This window comes from Nycticebus coucang, chromosome 8 (assembly GCF_027406575.1).
Source record: "Nycticebus coucang isolate mNycCou1 chromosome 8, mNycCou1.pri, whole genome shotgun sequence".
Classification (NCBI taxonomy): domain Eukaryota; kingdom Metazoa; phylum Chordata; class Mammalia; order Primates; family Lorisidae; genus Nycticebus; species Nycticebus coucang.
In genome coordinates this window covers 53,409,183-53,436,173 of record NC_069787.1, presented here as the reverse complement: position 1 = coordinate 53,436,173, position 26,991 = coordinate 53,409,183, and the positions used below count along the sequence as shown (strand labels likewise).

At 41.4% G+C, this 26,991-nt stretch overlaps 1 protein-coding gene across 7 annotated transcripts in view; it reads right to left on the bottom strand.

Moving 5' to 3' along the window:
- The window catches only part of ERC2 (ELKS/RAB6-interacting/CAST family member 2), a 1,052,138-nt gene that overhangs the window by 372,027 nt on the left and 653,120 nt on the right, over positions 1-26,991 (bottom strand). For all 7 annotated transcript variants that reach the window (XR_008381889.1, XM_053600429.1, XM_053600428.1 and 4 more), the window contains one exon: positions 2,123-2,283. Coding sequence is in view for 6 of the 7 variants with exons in the window: in XM_053600429.1 (XP_053456404.1) it covers positions 2,123-2,283 (161 nt within the window). In the remaining variant the exon portion in view is untranslated. The remainder of the gene's footprint in view (positions 1-2,122; positions 2,284-26,991) is intronic.

Below are 26,991 nucleotides of genomic sequence, written 5' to 3'. Positions count from 1 at the left end.
AAGGTTTATATGTTTAAAAAAAATAAATCCACATTTTAGATAAATGATAGTCTTCATAAAGTATATGAAACAAATGACATATTTTCATTGGCTGATAGAGCCATTTACACACGCATATTATTTGCTGTGTGCCAACCCCTCTGCTGAGCACCCTTCCTCACAACCACACCATGCAAATGATTACGAGAGGATACTGAGGGGTCGTTGTGGTTCAAGGGCATTTCTCACAAGTCACAAGCCACCAAGTGGAAACAACAGGACTCCAACCCAGGGCTGATGACTCCCAAACCTGCGTACTTCACCATTATGTATTCTCTCCAAATGCTTTAAGTATATGCTCTTTTTATAAACAGAAAGTCATAAAAGTTTCCTTATAATGGTACAATAAATCACTTCAGGAGATGTATCGTTAACTTGGGATCAGCTGGAAAACAAGCAGAAAAACAAGGCTGGACTTGACACATAACATATTTTTTCATATTGCTCCACATAAGGAGGCAGGAATGAGACAGATAAATGGAAAGAATTAAGGCTGATGGAATCAATCTACCTACATTGTTAATATATTAATACTGGCATTGTTTATTGCTAATGAATCATTGATTAAGGTGATAATGTCACAGACACTTGAAATATTTTTCTTCTTAGCTACATAAAATTCAATCACCAGCATTCAATTAATTTACTCATTCAACAAACAATTATTAAGTTCCTTTCCTATCACTGTTCTTGGCAACAAATAGTTACTGAGCACCTAGAAATGTCCTGGCACTGCTCAAGGCAGCATGATATTGCAATGACTCAAACAGACAAAAGTTCCAGATCTGACCAAGTTCATAAGCTCCTCAAGAAAATGAGGTAGTAGAAAGGGATATTGAGGTGGAAGACTTTGACTTTAATCTTGGCCAGATGGCCTTAAGCATATTATTTGAATCTCTCTGAGTCTGAGTCCCTCACCTCAAAACTGAGTATAGTATCTGTTTTTATTATATCATCTTTTATTAGGAAAAATGCCAGTTTATATGTGAAAAAAACCTACTTCTTTGGTCTTGGAGAAACTGAGGTAGTTGATGAGGAATAAAAGTTTTGTCCTCATTATTAAATCCCTCAAAATACTTCATTCTATATTTTCCATGATGTAAGCTTTCTGGGCTTAATGTTAACCATGTGTAAGACTTTCTGGGTCACAATAAGGTCATTTCCAGACCTACTCACCAATTTCAAAGTCTGTGTTACAGGCTTAAGATCCCATAATTAGGTATGTTTCCCCTTATCATGGAAGGAAGTTAGATTGAAATTATATCTTACTGATTATTTCATCTTAAAACTTATACAGAGAGATGCTAATACTTGATTAGTTATTTAGAAATGGACCCATTACGACTGATAATTACTGATATCATTTCACTGTGAGGACTGAATGAGGCAGGTGTAAGTGGGTGTGTCACGGGACCACAGGAATGACCATTTCCCAACTCTGAGCTGCACTTTACTGACTAAATCAAAGAAAGCAATTGGTTCTAATCTAATCTGCCTCCCTCACCCACACCAACCTCCCCCAAGTGGAATGTGTAGGAGGTTGGGGGCAATGGGATTTCCAACCTGTTTTTATCAGCCCAACAAATCAGAGTTCTGCTTTCTAAACAAAGACATGCCAACCTTGAGACTCTATGAAAGCCAACACAGGCCAGGCATTGTACACAAGTGAAAAGAATACAATTAGCAGAGTTATAGTCACAATTAGTAAACACCTCCTTAGAAAAGTTTCCAGTTAACTGTGAGCACTGCTCAAATTACCATTGTGCTTCACAAGGCTTCTGTCTCTTGGCTGGCTCAGATTTTTGTGACAGATCTCTAAACACCAGCACCATCCACAAAGCACAGATGCACAAAATCTAATGTTGGAGGAATAGTAAATTTTCAATCACAGATGTGAAAACCAAATTGAGACATCAAGGTTATAACTTTGAAATAAGAAACACAGTCTCAGAAATGACTAGCCAAGTGTGAAGTGAATTATTCTTTCTCTGAGCTCTTTCTTCATCTTCTCATAGCCCTTCTCCGCTCCCACCCTCAAAGAGGTTAGAAGAGAGAGGCTGTGAAGGCAAAACTGGGTACTCACTTCATCTCCAGGATCTCCTCTAGCTGTTTCCTCCTCTCCATCCGGAGATTGGCCAAGTGTGCCTCTTTTTCAGCCAGGGACTGCTGCGTGGAGGCCAGGCGTGCTTTGGTGGCATCCAGCTCCTGCCTGGTCTTCTCCAACGCAGTCATCAGTTCTTCTATCTGAAAGGCATATGGAGTTTGGGGTGTTATTCCTCCTTCATTCAAGCACCATGCATCCTTTGCTAGGCTGTGTTCTAATAATATACACACAGGGGTGCGGGAAGTGTCCTTGAACTGGGACACCTATGATTGGAGCCACGGAAACGTCCACTTTTCTCCAAGGTCCATGTTCAATCAGATTGCTTAATAACCTTTAAAGAAACTATTTAATGTTATTTATTAGACATGGGGAGACACGTGTGACTGGCTTGACCCTATTTCAACCTATGTTTGGCAAAAACCTCAGATTCTTCCTCACAGATGAAGGAAGGTACCTCTCAAATGCATTTAGCTCTGCACAATATCCTTTTGTGCGTAGGCCCCAGAGTACTTTGACAGAAAGTTAATCTACATGTTTCAGATTCATTCATGTTTTTAACCTATCAAAGCCTTGTTTGGTAAAAGCTATTCTATGTCCAAGGGGCCTCAGGAGCCCCTCTCTCCTCACCTCCCTGACTTACATTCAGGAAACAAGGTTTGGCCAAAAGTAAACAGAATTCCAGCCACAAAAGGTTCAAGTTTGGTTTGCCCTGAAGTTTGAGAGGGTTCTAAACTTGAAATAAATGACATGTAACTTTTATAGGGTGCTAATACACCATAGAAATAAGCCAGACTATCAAATATCCAGGATTTTCAGCCAGGTCCCAAAAAATTGGACCATGGAGCCCTGAGGCAAGGCCTTACCCTCCCCAAACTATTAGGGACTTTTAAAAGCCAACACACAACAAAGTGGGCTGGTGTTTTATGGTTATGTTCCAGAGACTTCCGTGGAGCAAGCTGGTAAAATGCCATCCCTTGTGCAGACGCAGGCCGCATCCATCCTGCTGGTCAAAATCATGGTTCCAGGAAGTTTCTAGATTCCACAGCTGATGTTTGGCTTTTTAAACCACCCCTTCCAGCTGAACTTGGCAATATAGGCTCATCCATCACTAAAGTCAACAGAACACCCTTCAAAATGTGTCAATGACATGTTAAGTTCCAATTCATAAAGACTTTCTACACAATTTCTTCAGTTTTACATGGAAATTATTCAGAATAAGCATTATAGTTCATATCCAAGGTAAATTACATGCTTTTAAGATTCAGAAAACCATCCATTTTGCCATGATAAAAAGAGGAAACTTAATGACCATGTAATTTAAGCCAAAGCCTAAACCAAAAACTGTTTAAAAAGCAAGAATAACATGTGGAAGTCACAGAACTACACCTATTTAACTATCAAATAAATAGCATTATTCTTTAACTTTATAAATATGCAACATTGAAAAAGCATTTTAATAAGCTGTTTTCGTTTGACATACAAGTTCATACAACATCAGAAATAGTATTAGAAGCTCTTCTACAAAGAAATACTTGATGAGGCTAACATGTTTTTTATTTCTCTTCTCTTTTTTCCTATTTTTGATATATTCAATAGCAGTATTCAAAAATATCAGAACTATGGTAATTCCAAATGTCAATTCAGATAGTCTTTCTGAGCCTCTATATAAGATGTCCTGTGTCCTCAGGACCACATTTTCTTTATTTCAAACATACTACTGATTCCAGAGGAAGGGAGGCCTCCAGGATTTGCGTCTTTTGAAGCTGATCTGTCTGTAATCTATAGACACAGAGCTACTTCACTGGGGTTCCAAGGTCTTAGTCCACCAGCCACCAGACTGCTTAGGGCAGGCACCAACTAGTTTTATGTTAACCCAACTTTAAATTACACTTAGAGTAATGACCTGCAGACTGCACAGTCGTTCCCGCAGTAACTGCGTGGAGAAACCTGGGCACCTAGAACATGTAACCCCGAGATCTCACTGATGGAGGTGCCATTGGCTTCCGTTGGTAACTGTGAGTATGAGGTGAGACTGCTAGTCTCAAGACCTTGGGAGCAGAATTTGGAAACAGCTCCCCAGGCCAGAGCTTCTCCCTGGTCCTAATTTGTATGCACCTGGGCAGTGAAGGTAGCACCCTGAGGCCTGAGGGCCGCTGGCCTTAGGTACATACTTCTTGTCTGAGCACAACACTGCTTCTTTCTAATGTTTGCAGTCACTATACCCTAGGAGTCTCAATTTCCTTGAGGATGTCTCTGTGCTTCCTGTATGTCATGTTTGATAGTTTTGCAAGCTGCTTCCTTTGCTACAAAAACATGGGCCTTAAAAAGCTAGAAATGTTTTCCCTGCTGTGGTAGCCAGTAGGGTGTTCACAATATTCTAGTTCTCTTTTCCTGGTGGGCACATGCTAGGTCCAGACTTTCCTTCTCTCTTTAAGGTGTGGCTTGGGCTGAACAAACCACTGTCCTTTCCAGGTAGAAGCAGTTAACTGGTAGCATGCAACTCCAACCTTCACCTTTCCTGACATGGTGACAAGAGAAGTTTTAGATGACATCTCTTTTAGCCTGAGGCTCTGAGTGACCACAGTGAAGCCCAAGACCAACCCACAACACAGAAGCAAGACATAAACTTTTACTGTGCTACACCACTGAGATTGGGCCTGCTTCTCCCAGCATAACTTGGCCCATTGGGACTGGTGAACCCTCCAATTTCTTACCAAGTGCTCTATACCTGCCTCCACCTTCCCCACCTCCAGTCATTTCTCATCAAGAAGAAATAGCTTGTTATTCTTGTTATCCCACGGAATTTCTACTCCTATAGGCCACTGGTACCTTCCTTCTTACCAAATGTCTTTTCTTAATGTGTAGCTTGCACAGATAAATATTCCCCCAAACCTATCTGCCCCTTCTTGGAAGTAATTTTTTACTGATCATATAAATGTGGTTTGTATCTTAACAACCAACAGATTAAAATCATGGCATCGCTTAGTAATTGTGTGACTGAGACAAATTCCTTCATCTCTCTCAGCTGTAAATAAGGGACCATGTCACTTTCTTATTAGGTATTTGTAAGCACATTAAGTGAGATGATATAGCCCATAAGACATTTATTCTCCTTCTAACTGATATTTTTTCTGATAGTAAGAATAAAGTGTATTCATTGTCCAGAATATGAAATCTGCATATCTGAAAATTTAAAAATTTTCATTTTAAGATTAAATAATAACATGATTTTTATTTTTTTATTTCAGATGAATATGAAGGTACCAACCATTAGGTTACAATATTTGCACTTATTAGTTAAGGTCCCTGAATAACATATGTTTAGTTAAGACCCTCCCAAATCCCACTATCTAGAAATAAACATTATAAATATTTATTTGGTCATCTGCATCCATATATACAAATAGTTATAACTATTTAAACTGCACACAAACTTTATGGTCACCTGTATTTGTGTAATGTAATTGAGATGCCATATGCACATACATAGACATAGAAATATGCAATTTTTATATATCCATGAAAAGCATATCATGAGCACTTTACCTTCATAATTAAATAGTCTTTTGGAAATACAGTTCTAATGAGTGAATGGTACTCTATCTACTTCCCATCCCACTGAAACAGATGCTTCCCTCAGCATTACTGTCTGAATGTTTAGTACCCCTCTAAATTCATATGTTGAAATCCTAACCCTAACTTGACAATATTAGGAGGTGGAAAGTTGGGGGGGTGATTAAGTTATGAAGGCAGAGCCTTCATGAATGGGATTAGTGCCCTTATGAGGGAAGCTCCGGGGAGCTTGTTTGCCCCTCCCATCAGGCAAGGGTAAGCAAGAAGCCAGCAGTTGGCAACGCAGAGGAGGGCTCTCATCAGAATCCACCATGCTGGCACCTTGATTCTGGATTTCCTGGCCTCCAAAATGGTGAATAATATATTCCTGTGTCTAAAAGCCACCTAGTCTATGGTATGGTGTCACAGCAGCCTGAGACACGAGGAATCTATTTCCCTGTTTCTTTTGCATATTCCTCACCTTCCTGCATTCTACAACTGGGTCCTTTCCCTTGTGACTCTGTACTAGAGACATTTTCCTCATCCACGTAGATACTCAAGAGACAGACTAAAGTGTGTCTCCATAGCTCTCACATCTATCTAGAGGCCTCTGTAATCTTTACCTCTTTTTGCTCACTTTATAGCTTTTACTTGTACCTAACCACCTGTTGGTTCCATCTGGATGCCCTGTTATCTCTTTAAGTTGAGGATGACCAAAAGCGGACTGTTGATCCTTCAGCTAGGGATCTAATATGTCTAAAACAAACCCCTACCACCTGCCCCCACACTCCCAAACTGCCAGGGACTAGCACAACCACTATTTTGGTCGAACACCCTGACCTTTTCTCAATCACTCATGTTTAACATTTTAGAACCACATTTATCTCTTTCTTTTTCTTTCTCTTTTCTTTTCCATTCATCACTAAACCTGACATCTCTATTTTGGAAACACCTCTTAGATCCATTATTCCTGTCTAATTTCACTTCTGACACCCAAGCTCAGTGTGGTCACACTCTTTTCCCCTCCCACATGTGTGACAGGGGTTAAAACCAATTACATATACATATATCCATGTGTAAGTGTGCTGACACACATATACATATGTGTGTGGGTGTATTCCAAGCCTCTGTCCCTGCCCTTATTCTGAGTGAGGACATGGCTTTGCCTGATCAGCTTCTTTCCACTGCAGCATATTTCTCAGTCAGGTCTGTTCCTGGATTTTATAAAACAGAATTAGCAAGTGGATTGCAAAGTAAAGCTATGAAATTGGATGCAATGGGATAGGCTTTCAAAATAGTCTAAGATGGCTGGATACAGTGCCTCACACCTGTAATCCCAGTAGTTGGGAGGCCGAGGCAGGTGGATTGCCTGGGCTCATGAGTTTGAGACCAGCCTGAGCAAGAGCAAGACCCCATCTCTAAGAAAATAGCTAGGCATTATGGTGGGCACCTGTAGTCTCACCTACTCCAAAGGCTGAGACAAGAGAATCACTTGAACCCAAAACTTTGAGGTTGCTGCAAGCCATAACGCCATGGCACTCTACTGAGAGTGACCAAGTGAGATTCTGTCTCAAGAAAAAAAAAATATTGTAAGATGATCTACATAATAGAAAGCAGGAGAAATAAGAAAGGGAAGGAAGAAGAAAGAGCCTTGGGGCTTGAGACAGAGTTTGTTTTAAGGGCAGAATAAGACAAATGGAGAGAAGAGAAAAGGGTAGAAAAAAAGTTTCTAAGGGTTATTCCTAGACTCCTAAGTTATTTTCTAAAGACAATTAAAAGTTGGACTTCCCTTTTGATATTTTTTTCAGCTATTTTCACTGTCTTTGAACTAAGCTTCGCACATCTGAGATTCAAAGAAGTTCCCCTGAAATTATTATCACAACTTGTCTCCCAGGGTCTTGAAAACATTCCTAAATCATCCATATTCCTCAAAAGCAATAACTGGCCTGGCTCCAGCATCTCTAAGATTCCTATTATCCATAGCAGTGGTTTTCACACTGTGTCTCTAAGACCATCAGGGGTTCCAGAAAGATGTCTAGAGGCTAATAAAGAGATTAGTGGAAAGGGTGGAGGAGTGTGAGTCAGCAGAAGTCTGAGTCCACCATCCCACAGTCCAGGGGAGTTATTCTGCTTTTACCTGCTTTATATATGGCATTCCACTGAGATTTAATTTAAAATCTAAAAAAAAATGTAATATTTTAAAACATGTGAATGGTTCAAAGCGTGGATTATAAAGTCAAATTGTACCAATAATATCTGTTACCCCCAACTAGTTAGGGAACCTTGGGAATGTGTGTGAGTTTCCTCATCTGAAACAATAGTACTTCTTGTAAGAGTTATTGAAAGTCATTACATGAAGCAATGAATGTAAAGCTCTTAGTGCAGGGCCTGGCAAACACAAAAACACTCAGTATCTACTTAACACAAAAGGTAACACAGCACAATGGCTAGGAACATAATTCAGGAGCTAGCCTGCCACTTACCCGCTGTGCACCTACTTCTAAGTGACTTATACAAAAATCAGAGCTTCAAGTTTCTCACTTGTGAAGTGGGGCTCATAAAAGAACTCAGGTCAAAGAGTCTTTGTAAGGATCAAATGAGTTAACACATGCAATGCTCTGAGAACAATGCCAAGCTCTTGGCGCCACTGAAGTGTCAGCTCTTGTTAATATAGTTCCTCGTAAGTATTCAGCCCATTTTTTGTTTGCTTATTATTGCATTCACCTATCCCCAAGCACACGCACCACCGGACTGGCCCTCTGCTCACTCCTCTGCTTACTGAAATTGCTCATTGTTCAAGGTTCTGTCTGTAACCGGCCTCCTTCATAGCATGCAGCAAATAAAAGCTGGAGCTCTGGAAGCAATCAGACCTGGGTCAAGTTTTGGTTCCACATATAGGATCTCTGACCTCAGACCAATCATAACCCAATGCTTCCTAAACTTTGCTGAATGTTAGAATCTCTCAGGAAGTTTTTAAAAGTCTCGACACTGTGGTCACACTCCTCCCAATTAAATCAATCTATTTGAGGGTGGGAGTCAGGCATCTGTATTCTATTAAAGATCCAGGTGATTCCCAAGGATAGCCACGTCTGGGAACCCTAGGCACTGCTGACCTCCCTAAGCCTGTAGATCCACCCCCTGTAAAGCAGAGAGGAGACAGAAGCTTCCACACGGGACTGACATGAGCATAAAGCGATGCTCTATAAGGTACCCAGCCCTCTCTGCCCAACACCCTGGAAGTGGCCGGCACCTGCCACTTCCCAGCCACGTCACCTCCACCCAACCCAAGTGCCTGCAACTTTCACCACTACCCCCATTCTGCACAATGCGTATGCTTAGCTGCTGCAACTAACTAGGTTGTAATCCCTGGAGGGCAGAGACCATGCCGCCATCTTCTCTGGAAGCCCCTTCAGCACCTGACAGGGTCCCAGTGTCCACACGCAATAAATACCTGCACAATGGGAGGAAAGGGAACACAAAGACAGGATTCTGAAACACTCTCCTTTGACCCACTTAGTGCAATGATAGATGAAGTGTAAGTCCAAACTTGATACTTTGCTACCCGATAAATCAGTGGTCCCCTTGCTGTCCTCACAAAATGACCGCAAGTTCTTGCTCTCTATTTGCCTGAGAATCTACAAGTGTCACAGAAGCACAGTAAAAATGGCTCAGATTCTGCACTAGGGTAGAAGCAAGCAGCTTGCAGTCCTGTTCTGTGTTCGACACGCTCTGTCCTGGGGCCTGGAGACATAAGCACCTTGCTTCCTTCATTCTACCACCGGGCTGGGTGTCTCCCACACGCCAGGCACTTTGCTGGACAGCAGCCAGTCTGCAGAAGCGGTCTGGTTTGTCAGGGAAGCTCAGACTCAAACAATCATTTAATTATAATTGTAATTTTAAAAAGAAAACATTAAGTAAAAGTATTGAGTGACATAAAAGAGTAAAACAGCAGCTGATCCTGCCCGAGGAACTGTGGCCGGCCTCCCTCAAGACAGCAGGGAGGAGAAGCCTGGTAAAGAGGAGGTGGTGGCCCAGGCAGAGGAGGCTCCGCGGCCCTGTTCTTTAGGGAAGTGCTGCTCAGAGAATCAGTGATTCGGAGCCAAAAAAAGCTTTTGAGAAATCCAGCAGGAAAGCAAACCATTTGTCTCTACCTTTTTCTTTTAGAAATACATCTATAGTAAATCACGAACCTACAGTAATTCCTAGAAAAGTAGTCTGAGGAAGAAGGTATTTAATTCCTAGAATACCATTCTCAGGGAAAAATAGGATTCATGACAATCTCAGAAGTCTAGAATGCTCAAGATGTTCCATTTTCATTTGCTCAAAGGTCCCCAAACATGGCAAAATTGAAATTAGAATCTTATATGTAGAAAGCTAGTATTTTATTTTAAATTATATTGGCTTGATGTTACATATCTACCCTGTTTCCCTGAAAATAAGACAGTGTCTTATTTTAAGGTGTGCTCCCAAAGATGCGCTAGGTCTTATTTTCAGAGGACGTCTTATCTTTCCTGTAAGTAGGTCTTATTTTCAGAGGATGTCTTATTTTCGGGGAAACAGGGTAGAATGTAATAATTAAAGCCCTCTTTAATCTAGAGGTCAATGTAGACCCACCAAGAAAACAAAACCCCAACTAATTTTGTGCCTTTTTTTCTTTTATTCATTCTATACTGCAGATCATCAAAAGCTCTCTTCCAAAATAGTTTGGTTACCAGGAAATGTCAACTGTATTCAGAATAATTCATAACTGTACACCTTGAGAATAAAACCATCAAATGGGTTTCTAAAGAGTGTCGTGTTTACGTGTGGCTCTGGAGAAACTATCACATCTCTTAACACGAACAGCGGAGCCTTAAAACAATAAAATAAAAAAACCGTTTAAGACCTTAAATCATTAACATGTGTTGACTCAAACTTATCACATACATTTGTGTGAACTAAATATCTGAAAACCAGCCTCTCTCTCGGTTATCTGCCAGGATCCCACTCCCAGTGCTCTATGTATCTCCTCCCACCCCACGTGATGACTTCCCATGCTTTCCTAGAGGCTTGTCTGGTGAAAGCTGATATTCAAATATTTCGGTAAAACAATTTTTCCCTTAAATTACTTGCCAGTATTGAGCTGGTGTGTATTTTGTGTTGTTGATTTGAAAAATTGAAAGCCATATTTATTTTAAAAACAGACTGGCCTCTTCTGCGTTGGGCTCCCCCCCATCCTGGTTTCCTGCCTTCATTCCATCTTGAGCGCAAGCGGATGGTAGTTTCCAGTTTGCACCAGAACACAGAGCCACTGAAATCCCCTTGTCCAGGGTAACAGCAAATCCGGAATGTGAATTGGTCCTGTGGGAGTAGCTGGAATGGCCCAGCTCTGCTCTGGGCACAGAAGGTCACCCTGAGATCAGAAGGTGAAGATAAATGCACCAGCCCCCTCGTGGGCAGCGGCCACTTCTCAGACAGTGGTGCTGTGGGCTGAAGGATCTGTTAAAACGTGGACTCCTAATCTTATTGTTCCAATTCCTCTTATCTGACATTTCTATCTCCTCCTCCCTCCCACCTCCCATGGCTGCCTTAGAGTGACACCTTTTGGAAAAGTTTGAAAATGATAATCCCCAGACTGCTTTCTGCCTGGACCTGACCATCCTCAACGTTATGTTTGTGATTTGTTTTCTTTTCATTGAAGTTTATGCATCTAGGAGCTTTGCTTAAATATGGTACCTGTGATGCTTCCACTTTAAACAAATACCCACATCAAGCCAATTTATTTAGGCTGAAGCTCTTTACTTTTGACTTCACTTTAAATTCTCCCTTTCCCCTTTCTCTTCCCAGGCTTATCAACAAAACTCCATTCCATAAGGAGAGAAGGGGGGAAGAAATGTGCAAAAATACTTACATCTGATTTAACAGGCCCGTTCAACGGGCTCAGAGGACTAAGGGATGACAGTTGCTCATGTCGTGACTAATAGAAATAGGGATTCCAAGAGGAAACATGTTCTGTAGTCAAATAATTTTGAAGAATTCTGTGCCAAACTTAAACTGCAGGTTTGATACTGTAAGAATCATCAGAACCTTTAAGATGCCAATGTGCATTGTGAATACTCTTGGGCCTCCAGATAGAAATGGGCAAAGCACAGGAATGTATATTTCACGTAAACACTTACGTTCAATAAACGTGTACAAATTCTCTCCAAGAAAAATGCCCTTGAGCATTCTTCCTTCCAGATGGCGTTGGGCTTGGGGAAACCTTTGTGAGAAAAAGGCTGTGTGGCCATGTCTCTGTGTATGTCTAGCACAGGCACACCCTGAGTAGCTGGGAAGCTTGTTTGGTGTGTGTCACTCTTCTGCAGCATGGCAAGGAGCTGGCCTTTTCCCTAACTGGCTGGGACATTCTTGAGAAGCAGTGGAGACATGGTGAAGGACACGGACTCCCAAGCCAGATAGCTTGGGTCCTAACCAGGCTCCAGCTACATGCTGGCTCTGTGATTTTGAGAATCACAAACCTCTGTGTGCATCAGTTTTCTCTTCTGTAAAACGTGAATAATTACTGCACATCCCAGGACCTTGTGGGGAACACCTGAGCTACAACAGCTATTTGCGTGGTACACAGTAAGAACACGACAGAGGACCATCACCAACAGTGGTATTAGTTGATACTCTGGTGCTTAGTTTTCAGCCTGTAAGAGGATGAATAAGCAAAAAGTAGAGTGCCATGCCATCATACCTCACAGCAACCTCAAACTCTTGAGCTTACGTGATCCTCTTACCTCTACCTCCAGAATAGCTGGGACTACAGGCACCCACCACAACCCCTGGCTATTTTTAGAGATGGGGTTCCATTCTTGTGCAGGCTGGTCTTGAACTCCTGAGGTCAAGCAATCCACCTGCCTCAGCCTCCCAGAATGAAAGGATTTCCATATTCTTATATTTTCAGAAAGACATCATATTTTTCATCCTCAAAGAAATGGCAAATGTTTTACCATGAGACCTACTTTATTGACAAACCAAATTAATCACACACCAAATGGGCACTGTTCATGGTTTAATCTTACTTAGTCTAAGTTCCAAACATAAAGACGAAGCCACCAGAGAAGATAATAGAGCAGTGCTATCCAGCCAAACGTCCCCCGGTGGGGACAGTGTCCTAATTGGTACCGCCCAGGGCACCTGCCACTGCTACATGTGGTTATGTGGTCCTTCAAATGTGGCTGGTGCACCCTAAGAACTGAATTTTTAATTTAATTTAATCTTAATTAAAGTATAAATGGAAACAGCCCCATGGCTAGCGTTACTGTCTTAGAAAGAGCAGTATCAGAACATCCAATATTCACAACTTGGTTGTCCAGTGGGGATATGCAGATGTTACTTCAACCTTAGTACAAAGTTTTGTTTTTTTGATCATATGAGAAAAACTTTCCGCTTCCTTTAAATTCAGTATAACTCATGAATTACCATTTGATCCAGTGATTCTATTGGATGATTCATTCTAAGAATATAATAAGGGATGTTCCCAAAGGGATTTATTGTAAGGCCAGAAACATATTCACTACAATGTTGTTTATCACAATCAGAATAAAATAAAATATGTATGGGTGTACGTACTTGTACACTATACCACTACACATAAAAACTTACATATACATACACACCTTCCAGAAAAATGAGTTAAACTATAGGGGGTCTGTGTATATGTGTGTGTAAAAGTGTCACAAGGAAACTGGAAAACAAATTACGAGCATCCAATTGTTTTGATGTTGGTCAGACATTAAACACTAAGTAGAAATATTCAATGTAAAGATATTCATGAATAAAATATTCATAGGAAAAAATGTCTAGAAGGAAATGCATCTTTAAAATATTCATTACGGGTTTGTTTCTAAGTTCAGGGATTTCATATAATCTATTATATTATTCTTCATACTTATTGCTATGAATATGCATTATTAATGTAAAAAAATAAAGAATATGCTTTAAAATTTCAACCAAGAAAAGTCTGCATAGAAAGTATTTCTGCTTCCAAGGAAAATAAGTCCCTAGCAGACCATAGCCTCCAAGGAACAGGAGTGAAGCAGGCCTCCAGAATAGGACAGAGCCCATCAACAGCATTATGGTGGCAGCCACACTCAGCCAAAATGACCTTACAATGGGCTGCACTTGCAGGCATGGATGCTTTTGGCCCTGAGAATGCCCTGCCACACAACTCACTCTGCTCATTTCTCCTTGCTCCCTGATGAAGTGGGTTTTAGGAATCCAGTATGGTTATTTGCTTGTTTCTTTGTAATTGTTTAGCATTGCCTGACTTTGTTGTTATCATTTTATTTCTGCAGCACTCGAAATGAGGGGTCAACGCCTAGAAAATCAGACCCATGTGTCTTTGCCACTTGGTCATCTCTATTAGCAGAGTCTGTTCATTGCCATTTAACAAATCAGGGTGGTTTGTTAATCAGAATGGATTCTCCCATTGCCTTAGCTGTGGAGGAGAAATCTATTGAAGATGACAGATGTCAATCCTGACTCCTGGCTGGATCCTTCAGGCCTGATCCTTGCATCACAGTTTCGTCTACCTCGAGTGGTAGGCAGTGGCTTTCCTTGAACACACGCAGTCTAACGCGTCTTTGCATCTTCCCACTGTGGGGAGCATCTCTGAAACACACAGTCACAGGAGATGACCAGTAGATCACTGTGGCAGGAATGCTGGGAGGGAGAGAAGAAGAAAGGGCCTGTATGCAGAAAGGTATTCACTACCTCTGATTTAAATGATATGGTCTTCCATCTCCCATGTGATACTCACACATTTCCAAAGAAGCAGGCCATTTAACTGTTGGATAACTCAAGCTCAGGAAGGGAAAAGGATTTGCCTAAGAATTGCAAGTGGTTACTGTTTATCGGGATGTGAGTCTGACAGTTGAGTACAGATATAATGGAGAAGAGTTAAAAGAAACAACAAGTACTGAGAAGGTCTGGAAGGAAATCCTGAGCCATGAGCCCCTGAAGAGCAAGAAAATCTTTGGCTCATTTCCCTCAATTTCTCTAGGCTTGAGTACAACATCTAGCAGGCAGTCAGCATCCACAAATGTACAGATGAATAAAAATCAGTGAATGCATCTTGGGTCCCGTTTGCTTCACTAGAGCTGAATATTCACTATGCCCTTTGATCTCAGCGCTACTCCAAAATGGCTTGTTGACTTTTATATTCCCTTTTAGTCTTTGATTGCTGTACAGTAAGTTACATCAAACATGGCTGCTCCCAGTTCTGGTAAGAAGTCTACACGTGGTGTGACTGGATTCTCCATTCAGAGTCTCACAAGGAGCTCATATGGAAGCCCTGACAGGCTGCTTTCTTATCTGGAGCTCAGGGTCCATTCCAAGAGCACGTGGTTGAAACAGTACTTTATTCCTTGCAGATGTACGTTTGGGGTCACCATTTCCTTGCCACTCACAGAGGCCACCTGCATTCCCTGCCACATGACCCCCTTAAATTTTTTAAGCCACCAATGGAGAATATCCCTCACATCAAATTCATCTCATGCTTTGACTCAGCTTCTTCAGGAAGGGCCTAATCCCTTTCAAGGGCTCACCTGATCAGGTCAAGTCCATCAAGAATAACGTCTATTTCTTAAAGTCAACTGTAGCACATAACATACCTAATCATGTGAGCAATATCTTCTCACACCCATAGTCAGCATACTCAAGGTCAGTGAGTCCATTCCCATACACTTAAGGAAGGATCTCTCCCCAAAATATCACAGCTCTAAGGACCCTCAGCAGAGAATTTTCATATTGTAAATGCCTTCTATTCCTGAGGGTGACTCCATAACCAGGTAAAACAGCATTAAAGTCAGTGGCTTGACACCTTCTGAATCCGGATATGAAACTGACCTTAAAGTCATGTGATAAAAGTTTCATAACTATGTCACCTTTTCATAAAAGAGAGCATCACACACAGACACACACGTTTTTAACGTGTAGCATCCAACAACAGCGAACAGTGCATGATGCGCTAACCCATAAATACCACTGGCAGGTACTTGTTCCCTTATAATTATAATCCAGGTAAATAAAACTCATAGTACAGCTGCATTATCCTCAAACTAAATACATCCTGCAGACTGCTGGCTTGGTTCGCTCCTCAGTGGGAGGAAAGCAAAAACCAGGCATGAGATGCCAGAATGAAATCTTCCACTTCAATTTCTCCTTTATTTAAACCATTTTATAAGGGCTTTATGTTGACCCCGTTGCTTCAGGAGGAACAAGCACATCTTCCCAAATGCGTCCCCGGGGCGCAGCATCCCCCGCAGTGACTTGGCTCCTTCCTCGCAGAGCGATTACTGCTATACGGAAAAAACCAATTCTTAATTGGTTAACTTTGGGAAAAATCAGTTCCTACAGAGAAGACTCACAACAAAGATGCCCACCCAAACAGTCTGTCCTCTCCACGTACAGAGCGACTGGTGAAGGGTGTGAGAAACACCACGTAAGCAAAGCTGGCAGACCACACCTCGCTTTTAAAGCTGTTTTGGGGGTTCTCCGCTTCTCTGCCATCTCCAAATGGAATAAATCTCCACGCGATCCCAGCAGCAGATCCACTAACCCCCGCCTCATCAGCGAGCCGTTCAACATCCCCCTTGGACTCCTGGGAGGAAGACTTTGCTTTCCCGCCCGTCCTGCTGAACTAATGAGAATGGGATTTTTGACACTGGCTCCCTGGCCCAGTTCCTCTGCTTCTCACCTGCTCCACATCAGAGACCATCCCCCATCTCCTCCCTGAGGCTGTGTATTGGTCTCCGGGGAGCCTGGCTGAGAGTGGGTGGACAGCAAGGGTCAAAGTCAGCCACTCCTATAAAAACAACCAAAGTACACATCCTGCCACACATAATTTTCATGCTTAAAAGCAGCAGCTTTTGTTTTTCCTGATTACTTTGATGCATGGGAACATTCACTGTTCACCCAGGCAGAAATAAAAACACTCAAATCCTGACATGTGACACTTGATTCTTCAAAAATTCACTACAGTGATGAAAAGTTCTTTGTTAGATCATAAGATCTACATTGACACATATTAAACTCCAGGCGTCACCAAATACCTGTATCATGCTTTGGAAGTAGAAATCTACATTTTTCCCAAAAGGATATTTTCTACAATTTATACCTTTGGGCTATATTTTCAAAATAAGTTATATTTTTCCTAGTAGCTTTCTTCAAAGCGAGACACTGTCTCAAAAAAATAAATCAATAAACAGTTCCATCAATCTATGTGATGATTACTCAAAAAAAAAATTAACCATTTTTATTACCAATAGGAGATTAGTAGTTCCCTATAAGTAATAAAACATAATCCTGCATCAAATGAACCCTGATATCAAATAGTCTCAAGACAAATATAAATGAAAAGAAGGGATTCCTGGCTTGAAAGCCAGATAGTCATACAAGGATCTGATTGCTCCAGTTGGGGCTTTTTCTTTCTTTTAGGGCCTCTCAAATATTTAAATTGCTTTGTTTAAAAATATTTATTATTATTTTTCCTCTCTTTTCTTCAAGAATGTACGCTGATATCACGAGCCAGAATGAAACCCATGATACTCAGAGTTCAAGAGGAGGAACGGTCTTGATATTTAAAATAAGTAACTAAACACATATCGAAATGAATACCCTATTTTGACAGGTCACATTCAGTAACCTTAAAGTCACCTCCACCTGGGCGATATAGTTTCTTCTGGACTAAAAACAATTAGGCTGTGTAATTTTGTGCTGAATCCCTTCAGATGAACTCTGTGCGCACAGCCGGGCCACTCTCTGGCTGGCGTTGAGGCCCAGGCTGTCAGGCCCACTTCTCTGGTTAATGTCAGTAGCACTATGTATAAAAGGTGACTCCAGTGTGTACAAATGTTGATCTTTAGAGAAGTCATGCCTAGACTCACACACACATCCACTCTTTCGTCCACCAGGTCAACGGCAGGAACAGGGCAGCCCAGGAAGGGCCTTGCCAAGAGCAGAGGCTCACTTGTTAGTTACACAGCCCTCAGGGACTTCCCTGCCCGAGATTAATCCATAATCCTGTTTCACGTTTAAAAATCCAAGTTCTAAAAGCCTTGCCTATGAGGCAGCTTCAGAGGCGATGGGGAAACGTTCTAATGTACAGTAACAAATTAAGTGCCAACGCAAAGAAGCACAGAAAAGAAAGGAACTGTGTCATGTGGGTGGCACGCAAGCTGCCTTACCCGAAATCATTCCTTTAAGGTTCCCAAATGGATGTAAAAATCATAATTTTAATGGCTGGAGTTCCTGCAAGTAAAAAATGGACTAAATAAAATAACAAAATAAAATAAATGAAATAAAATAAAGACACACACTCAAGTTGAAACTATCAATGGTTTTCTGATTACTGCACAAGTTAAGCAAAATCAAGATGTCTTCTGATTGAAAACACAGCCAAGGTGCGGAAGAAACATAATATTCGCTGGTGTGACTTCCAAACTAAATTTCATCTGAATACCAAATAGTAAAAAGGCTCTCATCTCAGGTCTGAACAATCCTATTTTTATTACATCAAAATTGCTTCTTCCCTTGCCAACCTCATTCTACCCCTTTTTGCTACAAACGTATTGTCCAGAAAGCTTCCTTTTACAACTCCAGCAGACTCAACAAAAAAAAAGGAAAAAAAAGCAGGAATTCCCAATGCTGTAGAAACCATCATGAACGTGTTCTCATCTGGATGATTCTAATAAAGTATAACTCACTCCACTCTACAGTGAAGAAAGAGAGCGTCTGGGGCAGACACACTTCTGAACAGGATGGCCACACAAACTCTTCAACACTCCCTGACCACCAAGGTGTGGACGCAATCTGCTGGCCTGGTGGCCTCTTTTTTTTCCATTTAGAGAGAAAGAAATGTGTGACAGCTAATAATCCGCATCCCCATTTCAGACTGTGACGCAGCCTCTATTTACAGACGTCCTACTAACACTTAACTTAAAATGTTTTGGCAACAGAACTAACCTTTTAAAAAGCAAAGGTAACCATGGAAAGAGCGTTTTCTACCCAGATGCAATGATTTTAATGTAACAAAAGCAGCTCTAGTTTCCAAATATGAAAATTAAAAAAAAAAAGAGAGAGAGAAAGAAAGGAAGTCCCCAGGCTTGTTGCCTGGGTTCTGATGGCTTGTGCATTCCACATTTTACTCTTCGAGGGAGCTCACAGTTTGGAGAGGTAGTGATGGTGTTTGTGTGCAAGTATCTAGCATCCTTCCTGCCCTCCACCACATGCCCTAACACACTTTGGCGCTTTGCGATAACTCATGGTAAATTACCATTTCCACTTGTTATACCATGGGCACAGGGAGCCAAAACTACACAATTAAACAGAATAAGGAATCTTCACACCCATAAACACTGACCTCCAAGATCAAAACATAATTTTAAAAGAGGCAGTCTTGTTTCTTTTTTTGTTCATTTGTTTTTTTGGCCAGGGCTGGGTTTGAACCCACTATCCTCGGCATATGGGGCTGTCGCCCTACTCCTTGAGCTACAGGCGCCACCCAGAAAAAAAAAGAGGCCTCTCATTTCTATTGACTTGCAAATAAAATACCAACTCCTTCCAGTGGCCACAACAATACTCCTTCCCTGTATTGTTGAGCTTCCGCCTGCCTACTTGTCCACACCCCATGTCACCCCGACCCTTGCAGAATCTGTTCTTTCTTTACCGTGCCTTGTTTCCAACCCCCTCCTCCCCAACTCTTCATCTAGCAGGCATCTTCAGAACTGTCAGGTCTTGGCATAAATGTCATCACCTCCAAAAGGCCCTCTGAATCCCCTTAGATAAAGTAGCAGCCCACTTCCCCCCTGTCCCTGGTATACTTTAGCTCAGTTCCAAGTTTATTTCCTCCATGGCATGTGACACAATTTTAAGCTATTTAGAAATTTCTTTATATGTATGTTCCCATTAACCTCACTAGGCTCTCTGCTCCATATCTAACTTACTCAGTTTGTATTTATAATGCCCATTCTGAGGCCTGGGGTATTGCTGACGCTTAATAAACATTCACCTAACTCATAACTAGAATTAGCACAAAAAAAAAAAAAAAAAACCAACAATTCCTGAAGATTATACCAGTGGGTCCCAAAGAGTATGTGTTGGGGACAGTGTGTGGGGAGTTTTCCAACCAGCAGCAGCATCTCGTAGGAAGATTCTAAAATGCACATTCTCAGCATCCCTCCCCTCAAGGCTTCGAGCTATGGAATCAGAAACTCTGGGGATGTGGCTCAACAAATTGCATTTTAACAACCCTTCGGATTGATTCTGATTCTGATGCAGGTTCAAATTTGAGAACTACTGGTTCATACAATGTTGCCCAGTTTCTAAAGGACGTTGAACACAGATGTCATCGACCTGCTTCTAACTGGCAGAGTGGGCATGATTTGGCAGGGGACTAATCCGGGAGTATGAACATTTAGCCCAGAAAATTCCCCATATTCTCAAGCACTCTTGTGTTTGGAGGATGCTCTGGGAAAGGAAACCCACTGATTTGAAGGATTCTCTGGCTCGTGTCTGTTAAAGCCGGTGGGTGATCAGGCCAAGTGTGAGGATGTCACAGCCCAACTGCTGACATGAGAGTCCTGCCCTGTCTCTGGCGACTGTCGAGATGGTAGAGACTCTTGGTCCTAGCCCTCAGTGATGGTCAAGTTTCCTGAGGATGGACATTGACTTGCCATCTTTGTAGCCTGGCCTTGATCTAATACCTAGCACAGAGTGATAACTTAGAGAATGGAAGAACCAATGGCTAAAGTAACTGTGATGTTACCTATAAAGCTGGAGAAAAACATAAAACGGGACTCTGCCTTCTTTTATATGAGAAAAGTAGTATAAAAACATGAGAGAGTTAGTAGAAGATACAGAAAAAGTGTAGGACTCAGAGTTAAGAAAATCCCAGTTCAGATCCTGGCCCATTGTCCATACGTGGCTTTGGTCAAGGTACCTGGCTCTGCTGAGCCTCTGATTCCTTAACTGTAAATGGAAATAACATGTCCTGCTGTACCAGGCTCTTGTGGAAATTATAAAAGATTGTAAGGTAAAGTGTCTAGAATAGCATCAGACATACAGGAAGTGCCCAAAACATTGCAATACCTCCATTACCATCATTGCTTAATTGTTAAACTGGAGAAAATGGATCAGAGGCCTATGCCTCTGAGGTGGGCTGATGTAGTATATTCTACAAGCATTCCTTGTCTGGAGTAAGAGGATGCCATTCCTGCCTGTTCCATAGCCCTCAGTGTGATGGGAGAGGTCCATCAGTATAAAACACGAGGAAACACAGCTAGTGAGGTTGGATGGATAAAGGCTCAAATCCCTTCCCTGCCACTTACCAGCTGTGTGACCTTCAGCAAGCCACTTACACTCTCTGGGCTTCTGCATGTGTGGATTCCAGATAACAATATACTTCACTGGGGGTCACGGTGAGGCCTAGAGATTAAAATGTCCAAGGGACACTCAGCTCTGTGCCTTGCCTTTAGTAAGCACTTGACAAATGATAAGTATGATTTACTAAAATCAACAAGTACAGAATTCCATCCCTGCGGTAAAAGGAGCATAAGCAGAGAATCAAAGGCACAGACAAGGAGGGGATGGTGCATTTGGAAAGGCCAGACAAAGGGCAGGGAAGTTTCCCGAAGGGATACCATTTAACCACATCTCAAAACACGGGTCACAAACTCACATGCTGGTGGGGCAAAGCAGTTGCCACCAAGGAGTGACTCTGGCCACACAGGGAAATGCTCCCTCGCTGCAGCTAATTTCTACCAGGTTCTACATGGCCAGATCCTCTGATTTATCAAAAGCAGGAAAAACTATCTGAAATTTTCTGTAAAATCTTATTTTTAAAATGGTGGTTTGATTAAAGAGAAAAACACCTGCCTTAATTCAACAGCACATACCTATGGGCTGCATCTGGATCATGAGTGATCAGTTTTGATCTTTTATTTTGAAGATGGGCAGAATTTTATCAAGCAAGAATGGTGGGAGGGAGGGAGAAAAAGCCAGGAAGTATTCAGAAAGCATAACACTGTTCAGGGGACAGAAAGAGACCAGGAGGAGAGGCAGGGTCAGGGAACAATGAGGAGCAAAAGGAGCCTTCCAGGGAGAGGTGGGCGGCTTTGTCAGGTACGTCTGGGAATGCTGTCCTGGAGAAGGCAGTCTGGGAATGCTGGAAGGAAAATGCTGGCCTGGTTCAAAATGCTGGAAGGAAAGCCAGCTGGCCTGGTTAGTCTCTTCCTGTCATTCCCTCTTTGTGCCTCGGTTTCCCCTTGTATAACATGAGTTCCTGAATTGAGCAAATTTTTGTTTTTGTTTTTGTGACAGGGTTGTACTCTGTTGTCAGGGCCAGAGTGCAGTGATGTCATGATAGCTCACTGTAACCTCAAACTCCTGGGCACAAGCAATCCTCCTACTCCAGTCTCCTAGCAGCTGGGACTACAGGCATATGTCACTATACTTGGCTAATTTTTCTGTTTTTGTAGAGACAGGGTCTCACTATGTTGCTCAAACTGATCTTGAACTCCTGGTCTCAACCAGTCCTCCCATAGTGCTAGGATTATAGGCATGAGCCACCACACCCAGCCTGAGTGAACCTTAAGTTCTCTTCCAGCCCTATGCCTGACACTCAGGGGTATCCCACAATCTTCCCGCATAGAGTTGCCATATGCAGCTCTGTGCCCTAGTTTTGGGAGATGTGGCTCTAGCTTACCATTCGGAGGGAAAGGGTTATTTGTCTCGCCTCAGGATAACCTTTACTAGCCACAGAGAATGAGCTCACTGGGGCAATGCAGAGGAAACTGGAGGCCTTAAGCACAGAGTCCATCCTCAGATAAAATAGTTGTTTAAATAATAAGACATTCGCCTTCCGTGGGTACCTCCCTTTGGCCATACCCTAGTCTATATACTAGACAGAATTATCTGATAGAATGAGGCAGTTCCTACTATGATTTCCATGTTACAGATCAGGCACAAATGGTTAAACTGGGCCAATATCAAATGGCTAGAAAATGGGAAGAGCGGCAGTCAGGCAGGTAGTTGTGTGATGCCAGGCACTCATCTCAGCCAATCTATCAACCTGCCTCCCCTTCAGAGTCTTTCAGATCTGTGTTTTGGTTCTGTGTTCTTTCACATTGTTGTCTAAAATTTATGTGCTGATATAACCCGAATGGGAACATTCCTTGGCCATGGGCACATCAAGAAAGACCCCTTCCTTGTCCAGAGGATGGCCAAGAGTTTGAGTTCTGGGAAGTTTTGTACTTCTCCCGACACAGAGGAAAGGTAAAAGGTCTTTGTTTCTCTAACCCAAGAAAATTATCCAGGTGAACAGACTTCATTTCACAACTTCATCCAAAAACTCATATGCACAGACCCCAGTGATGTAATTTAATAGGTTTAAGAATCCCCAAATTTTACAATTAAAAAAAAAAAATCACTAGCCCAAAGATGGCAGGACATGGCCTAATTGGAAATAACCCAGAATGCCGAGACTCATACAGCATGGAAATCTAAAAGGTTTGAAAGATAACGTTTGCCACTATTGTGATATTTCTTTTGCTGTCAAAGTCCATGAACAGAATAAGGTTCATAAACGTCCTGCGGTTGAAGGCCTGTCTAAATGCAATATTCATATAAAGGAAAGAGCACTGACTTCATCGCAAGCCAGGCCCTGCTGACGGCAGACCAAGACTGGAATGCGCAGATAATTATCTTTAAGGCCAGTCAACGGCTATATGTCTCCTATAAATATCACCTTTAAGATCAAGCCAAGACATTCCAGTCTGAATCAAGGTTTATTTATGAAAGGATTTAACACTTTTAGATCCCATATTGCTTGGAGGACCACCAATTTCCATTCCCAAATATCCAATTTCTTCAATTTCACAGAGCATGAATGAAATTTCAAGTTCCTGCATGTGTGTGTGTGTGGGGAGCGGTTAAAATACCAAAATTCCTTTTCTTCAACGAGGTGAATTTCTTTTCTGACACCTCTGCAAAATAAAATTGCCACTAGAGACCAAAGGTCTTTAGAAAATACCATAAGTCATAATACCACATTCATGTAGATACAACCAAATTTTCAGGTATTTCAGCTCAATGGTCTCCTTGCTCCCCTTGAAAGGCCAAAGGAGCAATTTGATTTTGGGTGCTCACAGACAGGAGGAAGAATGGTCCTTCTACCAGTGAGGGTACAGACTTAAAGGCACACAGAGATATCCGAAGCAATGGGGTCCAATGGACCCCCACGTGCTGGAATGATCTACCGGAAGGGATCAGTTACTCTGGAAAGTTGTATAAGGTTCTTCACTGGTGGTGTTCAGGACTGGTCAGACATCATTTTTGAAGTACTGGCATAAACTGGCTTAAACTAGACCAAGGCTAGCACAGTTTATGTGGTGTGCACTGAAAAGTGATGATACCTACTGGTGAGGAGAGAGATAAGAAATCTCAGAGGAGGGATCCCAGAGCTACTATTTCAGCCCTGTAAGTTACCTGATGGATGCCAATGCTAGAAAGAAAGATAATGATGACCATTAAAATATTATTAAATCAACATATTATTTTATAATAATATGATATTTATTATTATAAATATGTTTATCACTATAAAATAATATATATTTTATAATGAACATCGTATTAATCATTTGATGACATTAAGACACTGAAATAGTTTAAGAATGAAGCAAGAAAAAAGGAAAAGGCATTTAAGCTGAAGAACAGCCAAATGTCTTGTCTTTACTATCACCCCAGAGTGTGGGTGGATGTGTGTGTATGTGTGCAATGGTGTGTACTTCCCTAGATATGAGAATTCAACCCTCTTCATGTCATATCTATCACTCTCCATTAATAAAGACAAAATTATGTATACACATTTACATATTCAGATACATAGCACAGAAGGCTATTAGAAAAGTATTAGGGAACTAAAAATGGTTATTCTTGATTATGAATCATGAAATATTTTTTCTATTTCTCATTATCCAAACTCAAAATACAGCAGACCCTCCATAGCTGACCACCTCCCTACACTGACCACCTCCTTAAGTTGACCTAACGTTCATAGGCCGGACATGTACCACATGTACCTATCAGTACCATAGGCCTACTTCCTTATGTTGACCAGTTTGTTACAGCGCCTTGTGTAGTTCTACTGAAACTTTATTGACACAAAATCATGTATGTCTGCATATTTTTAATTTGAACACACAGAAAAGTATGAAAGAGAAAGGAAAACAAAAACATAATCCCAAGACTCGGGACCACTGATAACCATTTTGATAGTCATTTAAACTTTTTTGCATCTATGCTCATCATTTTAAAAGTCCATCATGCTACACATACTGCCTTCTGACTTTCCTTTTAATTTAACAAAATAACATGGATTTTCCTTGTCAATAAATATTGATCTACTTCTTTCACAGCCACAGTATTGTCTACAACAATCCCATCTTGATGAGTCTTAAGATTAACTTCCAAATTTTCAAATGACATAAATGAGTATAAAATATATACCAAAAAATTTTCTCTGTTAATGGTCCAATTATTACATAAGACAAATTCTAGGCATTTGCTGGGTCAAAGGACATATGTAGCTTTAAGCATTAGAACACTCCCCCAACCAACTGGTCGCTTGGAAAAGTATACAAACCCAGGCAGAGGAGGTTATTTTATTTTCTTCTTTTTGTTTTTCTGTATTTTCTGTAACTTAGGTTTTTGCTGACATTATGCTTAAAAAATTGTTTTTATAAAAGGACAAAAAAAAATATTCTAAGAAAAAGGAAAAGAAGTGGGCCAAATAGAAGGTTACTTCTTCCAATGCAGAATTCTGATCTATGGGTGAGGTCTTGCTCCAGAAAGACAATGGGAACACAAAACTCTTGTAACTTGACACTACCCTATGTGACACTCAGCCAACTCACCCCTCTTGTTCATGCCTCATCTAGATTTATCACATGGAGTCATCTATGTGAGAACTCAATGATTGGTTCCTAGCCACTACTTTATTAGTAAAAGGCCATTCTGGATTTTCAAAATCAAAACAACTGCTCCCTAATTTTTCTAGGAATATCTCGCTGGAAGGTAGAGATTCAGAAGGATCCTCCCTTTGATTGAGTCAGGACTTTCCAATTCCTTTCCCTTTTCCTGAAACCAACAAAATGTTTTTGCCCTTTTACCAAAAAAGAGTTACTTTTTTTTTTAAAAAAATATAAAGACAAGGCAGCCAATTAAACCTAGTGGATGAGAGGCAAGGAGATTAGACACTTGTTGGTCTAAAAAAAAGTGATACGTTAAAAAAAAACATGTTCAGTTAATATTATGCTCATGAAGTTAACGCTGTGAGGGAAAGATGTGCCATGAGAAAACAGCTGGAGATAACGTAGAAATCAGGCAACAACTGAACGGACACTTTTTGGTTTTTATAGGCTAGCTTCCCACCACCAGGGACTGGGCTCTGGAACCTCCTCTGGGTTAATCTCACTTGCTTTAATGTTAAAGCTGGCTAAACTGGGGGTTGGAGACTGGCTCCCTTCTCTTTAAATAGTAAGATACTCTGAATACTCCCTATCAGCTAAGAATGAAACAGAAGCTCAGAGAACTCAGAGGCTATGAATCTGCTTACTTCAGAGGTCACCTGCATCTTCTGAGAATACTGCTAGCTTTTCTCTTTAACATAGGACTCGCCCCTACACAAATCCTCCTTCTGTTGATATATACACTACTCTATTCTTAACGCTTCTGGAAAGCCATCACCTTACTGGTCTTCCTCCCTGTAGACACAGGCCTGAAAAGCTCATGAACCTCCAGGATATAAGTGAGTTGTTGCCTAAGCTTTACCGCAGGCCAGGAAAAATGACTAGCGCGTGCATTGCACCATTTGCAACTGGGAGATGTGTAGACATGTAAAAGAAGAGCAGCTACCTGTTGATTTTGAGGATCTCTTGAACTTCACCCTGCAAAACTAGATACCCACCATAGACAGAGGGGGAAGGAAATAACCCAGACGCATGCTTCCTTTCTGGACATGCGTCCTCCTAATATACCTGCAGTTCTCTAATTAGGCCCATGATTCATTTTTGAATCACGTGCATATGAAAATCAATTAAGATAGAACCAAATATTTTTTTAAATGTCAAATTGCATCTGGCCTTCCAGATTCAGTCTTTTATAAAACATATGAGGTTGTCCCATGATTCATACATGCTTTTTAATTTGATCCATCACATAGTTGAAAAGTTCACACCCATAGTGCCCCTGATTAAGTCTCACTCTGGGAG